The sequence below is a fragment of the Orbicella franksi genome, chromosome 2 (genome assembly GCF_964199315.1).
Source record: "Orbicella franksi chromosome 2, jaOrbFran1.1, whole genome shotgun sequence".
NCBI lineage: Eukaryota > Metazoa > Cnidaria > Anthozoa > Scleractinia > Merulinidae > Orbicella > Orbicella franksi.
In genome coordinates this window covers 13,109,512-13,117,152 of record NC_138146.1, presented here as the reverse complement: position 1 = coordinate 13,117,152, position 7,641 = coordinate 13,109,512, and the positions used below count along the sequence as shown (strand labels likewise).

The 7,641-nt window shown below is 40.6% G+C and overlaps 2 protein-coding genes across 2 annotated transcripts; one reads left to right on the top strand and one right to left on the bottom strand.

The window, feature by feature from the left end:
• The first annotated feature begins 1,802 nt into the window (after nucleotides 1-1,802).
• On the top strand, nucleotides 1,803-2,894 carry LOC145470775 (uncharacterized). Its single transcript, XM_081454613.1, has one exon. It carries the CDS (start codon nucleotides 1,803-1,805, stop codon nucleotides 2,892-2,894), a length of 1,092 nt encoding a protein of 363 aa, XP_081310739.1.
• Nucleotides 2,895-2,978: 84 nt separating this feature from the next.
• LOC145478022 (uncharacterized) lies at nucleotides 2,979-4,524 on the bottom strand. The gene is made up of 2 exons (XM_081455907.1): nucleotides 4,176-4,524; nucleotides 2,979-4,057 (listed from the first exon to the last, which is right to left on the bottom strand). Exons 1-2 carry the CDS (start codon nucleotides 4,259-4,261, stop codon nucleotides 3,079-3,081), a joined length of 1,065 nt encoding a protein of 354 aa, XP_081312033.1. The 5' UTR covers nucleotides 4,262-4,524; the 3' UTR covers nucleotides 2,979-3,078.
• Nucleotides 4,525-7,641: the final 3,117 nt, after the last annotated feature.

The following is a 7,641-nucleotide window of genomic DNA, read 5'->3' as shown; positions in this document are numbered from 1 at the left end:
TAACTTATGTGTCACTTCAGTAAAGGCAAGTCATTGATATCGCGGAAAAATGTAAAAACTTTTGTTATGGAGAAAAGAGCAATTAAAACAAGCATCGTTTTGGAACAAATGCAACTGACGTGCACTTACCAACATGTTATATTTAGGGTTGTTCTGTTTTAATAATATCCAGCAGAGCTGCCTTCTGTGGTTTACTGTCTGATCTAGTGTCAAAAACTTACCAGTCGCCCTATAACTCCCAAAGTGCTTAAATGGGAGAATTGAAGAGATTAGCTTTTTCATTCCCATTAACTTCATGCCTGACTTCGTTTCGACTGATATATTTAGAAGAACTAGATATGGATCATTGTTTGCAGATAAAAAGGTTAAAGATTAACAGCAATTAGCTACGTAGTTTTCCGACATGTCCAAATATGGTTTGGTCTCCTCACAACACTTCCGAGACTAGCGTGCGACCAATTTCTTCTGAGCTAATTATGGTTACTCTTTTTGCTACTAGACAGACGCATTCCTTTATTCCAAACGAATCCTAACTGACATAACCTGTTTTAGAAAGCCTATATTCCCATACGAGAGGTCTTTTGTCCTTCCAGTTTTTGTCAGTGGCTGCTCGGCATTGCTGTTCATTGAGATTTTTCTCCCCAGGTATTTAATTGCCAAATTCATATGTTTCCACCTGGCCTTGCTCTTTTCCACCCTTTAATTTATTTACCGCACAAATCCTCCAGTGCTTGACACCGAGTGGTGTTGCTATGCAACAAGACTCACAAACAAAGCGCTTGTCCAAATGTTACGCTTCACATTTTTCTGATGACAGCTGACAACGCGGGAAAGTTCTTATACCGATCCTATGTCTTTGTGTTTAAATTAGCTCCTTATCACGTTGCCTGGTTCGCAGGTCCTTGTTCTTCTGCACTATCTGAAGGCTCAGAACGAAGCGGTTATAACCAGGCCGCTGACAATTGAAAGGGGGGAGGGAGGGTGGGAGGGGGGCTCGAATGAACGACGCATTTTAGAGCAGAAAATTAATAAACGCCGCCCTTGAATGAACGCCGTATACGACGTTCATTCCAATAAGGAATTCAAAAAGCAAATGCGGTAATAATCAAGTTTGAGGAAGCCTAAAACTTTTATTTTCCGTGATTGTAAGAATTCGAAGCTCGAAGGAATATAATCAAAACACGAGAACAATTTACGGTAGTTCAGCTTAAACAAGCTTTGAACTACTGCTGACTGAATTACCCTGGAAGCCAGTGTAGTTCAGTCACAATTAGTGTGATGTGATCGTATCAGTTTTCCCTCCAGTATCAATTAATTAATAAACCGGGGGTTTTTTTGGCGACTGGTACATTAACCCATAATTCTTAGAGCATGAAACTTTAACAACGTTCATAAAAACGTACAGAAAAAGTTCTACAATCTTTAAACCTAGCAGACACAATAGGTAAGTTCATACTAGGGCCCAAGTAGGCCTTAAGTACGATAAAAACTCAAGTGAACTTGAGACTGGCGGTGCTAACTTTTAAAGATAAGCGTTCATACTAAATTGCAAAGTATGCTACTTGCGGAATCGCTTGTCAATCAAACTACGCGGTAAAACCCGCCAAAGCAAATGTAGTCAAGACACTCAAAGCTTCATTATACCGCGACCTCGAAACGTTCGAATAGCGTCCCTTATTTTGATTTTTGCTTTCCTACTTTTGCGACAGCGGTCTTTCATGCTTCAACAAATGTATTGCTTCGCTTTAATGGAGGAAGCCTTTAGAATTAGCCGGCGAAACCGTCGGATGTTGCTTATTTATATGGCAGGGCACTCACAACAACAAAGACCACAACTGAAAAGAAGAGCTTGGGTTTGGCCTAGACCACAGAACTGGTTTCGCCTTCTTATAGCTAATCCAGCACTGCATTTTCTTTGGAAGGAACATTTTCGTATCACTCACGCAACATTTGAATACCTATGTGACCTAATAAGAGCAGATATACAAAAACAACACACGCGGATGCGAGTGCCAATTAGTGTAGAAGAAAGAGTTGGTTTAGCATTATGGCAACTTGCAACCGGCAACAGTTATAGAAGCTGTGGGTTACAATTTGGATACGGAAAGTCAACAGCGAAATGCATTTGTAGTGAATTCGAGCGCGCTCTTCTTCGTAGGAAGGATCAATTCATAAAATTTCCCTTGACAAGGCAGGAAATTACAGAAAAGGTTGACGAGTTCGAAGAGATGTATGGCATACCTCAAATTGTCGGAGCCATAGATGGTTGCCACATAGAGATAAATGCTCCGCCACGAAATCACGAGGATTACTATAATCGTAAGCAGCATTATAGTGTGAACCTTCAAGCTATAGTTGATTCTAACCTGAAATTCATCCATGCTACCGTTGGTTATCCAGGCAGCATACACGATGCTCGCGTCCTTAGACTAAGTGGACTATACGATTTGGCACAAAATGAGCAAATTCTTGCTGGCCCGACGAGGAATATAAATGGAGTAGAAATCGGCCCTCTTCTCGCTGGAGACAGTGCATATCCCCTTACCAGCTGGCTCATGAAACCTTACTCAGACAGGGGGCACTTAACTCCTGAACAAAAAAAATTCAACAAAAAATTCAGTGTCCTACGATGCGTAGTCGAGCGTGCATTTGGCATGTTAAAATCACGGTGGCGAATTGTTATGAAAAAAATTGAGCAGAAAACGACAACCCTTACGAAAACTGTTGTTGCGTCATGTGTTTTGCATAACATTTGCATTGAGAGAGGTGATCTATATGATGATGGCTGCGACTCCGATGATGACTCAGACGATGAAGATGAAGGCAGACTTCTATTTGAAACTGGCAACGATGTGAGAGATGCTTTAAAAGACTTTGTGCGGGATAACTTGTAACACTACATTTTCCAACTGCAGGTTTTATTTGTTAACGAATGCTATGTGTAGCACCAAAATGTCATATAAACGTATAAACTTGCCGATACAGGCAACAACAAAACAGCAGAACAGTAACAAATATATATATAATTAGAATTAATACAACTGTCTCCTTTTTAGAACATCAAATATGTGCACTGATTTACTTTGACACCAAATCTTTGAAAATGTCCTTAAACCCTGCGAGAATTGCATTTGTTTGTTCCAACTGATTCCTCTGTGATTCCCGAAGCATTTCTGTGGAACGTTCAAATCGTATGTTATCTTGCTCTATGCTTCGTTCCATAAGTTGTAGAAAACTTGTCTGCCACTCAGACGTCGCTGTTTGCTCATCACGTCTCTTCTTTCCTTTGCTGCCAGATTTCGCTGGCTTATCAGTTGCCTTTCGTTTCACTCCTTCATTGGGCGTCGCAGTTTCGAATTCATTTTCCATGTTTTCTGTGTCGGCCACGCTTCCTTGTGGAGAGAGTGATGTGCTGCTGCCTTCTTCGAAGGCAAACGTGGAAGAGCCTTCGAGTGCCATTTTGGATGGGTCAACGCTATCGCGATGACTCATCACGTCGTCGAAAAAGTCGAAGTATGGAAACCCCTCTTTGATTTTCTTAAACCCCGCTTCGCCGGTCGACTGAGAGCGTTGCTTTAAAAGCTTATACTCGTACTCGAGATTTTGCTGGCGTTTCTTTACCTGCGGCAAAGTTCTTTCGCTGTCAGGACAGCTTTCCTTGTATGCGACAAAAATTTCATTCCATATCTTAATCCTTTCTTTGTTGGACGCACTGCGTAGCTTGCTGTACCGTGGCCCCCATACTGCCAGCATCTCACGAGTTTCGTCTTCTGTCCAGTCAGACGCCTTTAATTTGGTCTTCTTTTTGCCTTCGGAACTTGTTTTACTGACCCGGCTTGAGTTAGCGGATGAAGTCTCAGGCCCTGGTGATGGGGTTCGCGATACTAGGGAGCTGTTGTTGCTTTGTGGTGGACTGTCGCTCGGTTGAAATGCAGCAGGACGGTAAAAGGTCTGGCTGTGTGGTGGGAAATGAAAGAGTTGTCCACTGCGGAAAGGCGTTTGTGGCTGGTTAATCGTTACGGGTACTGCTCCGGCAAATCTTTGGTTTAAGTTGTTGCTATCGAACAGAAAGCATGCTTATGAAGACATGGCTATTAAGATTTTATTAAGAGTAAAACAGAACATTTGTTCAAAAGTCTTTAACTGGTTTAATAAATAAATGAAACTGCACTTACATGAGGCTTAAGTCCACGGAATCGTCGTCCTCTAATCGGTATTGTTGCTGAGCGAAGAAGCGAGGCCGGCTTGCGTTGTAATCCATGCTTTTTGCTTCGCCAAGGTTTGCGTGCACTAGCTTTTCCCGCCGTTTAGTTGATTGACGTGTTATCGCTTTCGCGTGTTTTGATAGTGCCTAAGAACGCATTCGAGAACAGCAAAACTAGACTTAAGAGCGCACTTCGGCTCCTTTGAAAGTACGCCGTTTCTAAGGTTACAAAGTAAGGTACTTGAACTAAAATAAACCCCGTTCACATTCCAAGTAGACCTTGGGCGTACTTAAGGCCTACTTACGTACGTAGTATGAACTCGCCTAATGTCATTAGCACAGGGACAAATATTGCAAAAATATGGCTTTCCTTGTACTTTGTGGGCTGTGTAAGGCTCGCATGCCGATTGTGGTAAAATGTACAGCCGCCATTTTTTTTTCCTAACGAGGATTGACATTTTGTTGTTAAGTAATAATATATTCGGGTCCCACATAAGAAAGCTACAAATTGATTCAGGTTTCTTTCGATTAACTTTCTTCAGTTATGTGCATTTCCAATGACAGTTTTCAAACACATGCTCAGTTTAATCATGGTGATAATGATAATAATTAAAATTTACACCGTGACGTAGTCTTTATAAACTATTCAACTGTGCCTTACATAAGGTATTAAAATTAATGCATCATGAACGTTACTTAACTTACCTGGTGAAATCCGTTTCATAAGCAGTTGCCGGCGAGAAATAACACTGTATAACATGTTACTTCTTTACTCAGATCTTGCTTATCTCCCGTTCGCTGCATTCCACTGAACACATTTGGGCATCGACAGGGTAGAAGCTCTTATTCAGCTCTTTTGCAAAGAATTTGCATCAAACATGCCACATGCCGTTTTCTCAAATTGTTTGACTAAATAAAATGTATGCTGCCTGGAGAGCATTTTCTACTCCCAAACTAGAGGACTGAGAGAAACGATCGATGACTCCATTTGCCCATTGCCTAAGGTGGCAAGGTAATTAATAGGCCTCACACAGATTAATAGTTTAGAAAGTTTAAGGCTCTTCGTATTGCAAGTAGAGTAAGGACTAAAACCAGCATGCCGAAATGCTTAGATATCCTGAGAAATACAAACTCTCTTTTGGCTTGGGTTTCCCGGACTTTAGAGGAAACTGTGGTTAAAATAGTCTCATGCAGTGATTTTGTTACTTGCGAAACAAAAAGATAACAAAGCAGAAACAGTTTCTGCCGTTAGAATCATTTTAGTTTCAACTGTTTTAATTTTCTCAGGCATCATGCTCTTCTCACTAAATGAGATTTGAATAAAAAAGTTATTTCTCAAGTATAAACAATACCACATACTGTTAAGAATCCAGTTTGTAATAAATCTAGTCAGTAGTTTGGTTTCAATCTTTGCGTTCCTACACCATCGAATAAATGCCGTGACCAAAACAATCTTTCAAGACAATTTCCGGTCAAGAACGCTGTAAGCACGGCTGCAACTGTAGCTTGTAGGAAACTTAAACCTGTGCACTTTTACTCGGGTATGATGTATTTAATTTATCCTCATTCTAAAGTATAAGTAAACTAATTTATTATGCACTGTACTGTTTATGCGAATCTACGAGCATTGGATCAGAAATGAAAACTGAAGAGAAAAAGACCGTCTCACCTGACTTGAAGACTTGTTCAAGTTTTTAACTTTTCCTTTCATTTTAAACATTTTTTCCTAGCTACATGATGTCAATTCGGCTGTTTCTGAATCATAAACAATGCCAGCTGCCGTCCGAGCAAGCTGAGCCAGGGGTGGGAAGGTCATACTTTATTGCCGCACAAATTGATTGAAGTCTCTACAAGCCTAATTTGTGAAATTGTGCTCTAGTAGCGAGCTTTGATTGGTCACTTTATGGATTTTAGTTAGCAGTTGATTCATCCTGAAATCCTGATGGATCCTTATAAGATTTTTCACCAAAAGGAATGACCACCGACACGTACGTACACTGATAATAAACGCTCTTTGGTCAATACGTGTTCATTATTTGTAGTACCTCAGCAAACCGAAGACTCTTTCAACAAACTTAAATATCACAACACAAAGTATTTGACTTAGGTTGGATAAAACGAATGGCTGAGCCAAGAAGCAAGGTATGCAACTTAACAGAGTAGAAAACGTACAAAGCCATGCCGAGCATTGAATAGAGTAGCCATAGGACATATTGTCTGCTGATGGATCATTGGAACCTAGTTTACGTCTGCAGGCGGAGTACATGGCTCTAATTGTGACATATACGAGGTACGTAACGAATTAAAATGTAAGCTGCTGATTATAACTGTGGCTTTTATTTTGTCTTTTCAAATTGAGATTTGACCCGGGGAGGGGGGTACCCCCAGAAAAGTTGAGTAAGGCGGATGTGCGGCCCGCCTCCCAAAACCCTTACCCTATTTATGACCAAAATCTTTGATTTTTGCTACTCTATTTATGACCGTTGCGGATGGCATAGTCCCCCTAAACATAAGTTATGAAAGGATTTTGTTGACGGTTTTATTGATAAAGATGAAAAAGTAGCTTCATCTAAGAAGCATACCCAGTTCAGGACTAGAGTGCTAAAACCATACCCTAATTAAGACCAAAATGGCCAAAATCGATACCCTGTTTATGACCAAAACGGCTAAAAAACCATACCCTTTGGGGCCGCACATACCTTATATAGTCCATATAAGGGAGTATCCCCCCGAGAGATTTGATACAAGTTTGAAACCAGCCTGTTCAAGACAGTCCAAAACACAACTCCACATAATTTGACCGTTTTTCACCAGGAAATTGTGTCATCCGGTTGTCACTAATAACAAAGACAACATTTCCACAATAAAAGAGAAAGTAATATTTTAGCAATAGACCACAAGATTTTATGGTTTATAGGCTGATAAACCAAGCGGGATGTTGGAAGAACACGAGAAGAATTCGTAAATCACTCGCCTGCGGCTCGTGATTTACGAATTCTTCTAATTATGTGGAGTTGTGTTTTGGACTGTCTTGTGGTCTATAATAATTCAGAAGACACGCGAAATTTCCATGAGTTTACTGGCACAATAAACTATAGCTGATTGACGAATCAGAGCACGCGCTTTCATTTGATTCTTGTATATGAATAGATTTAGGCCAGCCTAAAAGCGTAGCTCCTGGGCCGGGTTGTTCAGAGACCGATTAAGCTAACCCAGGAAAAGGTAGAATTTTGACTTTGCGGTGAGGTTTTCTGTCTATTGTTTGGCCTTCTGTTTTGCGTTTTAATAATCGCCATACAGTGGAACCTCGATTTAACGAACCTCTATTTAACGAAGTCCTCGATATAACGAACGATATTCTATATCCCGGCCAAAGTTACAGTAAAATGTATGGAATAGAACCTCGATATAACGAACCTCGATATAACGAATTCTCC

Coding starts and splice junctions, on each gene's coding strand:
- LOC145470775 (XM_081454613.1), top strand. CDS start 1,803: ATGGCAGGGCACTCACAACAACAAAGACCACAACTGAAAAGAAGAGCT.
- LOC145478022 (XM_081455907.1), bottom strand. CDS start 4,261: ATGGATTACAACGCAAGCCGGCCTCGCTTCTTCGCTCAGCAACAATAC. Junction 4,058..4,175: donor TCCGTGGACTTAAGCCTCAT/GTAAGTGCAGTT, acceptor TCTGTTCGATAG/CAACAACTTAAACCAAAGAT.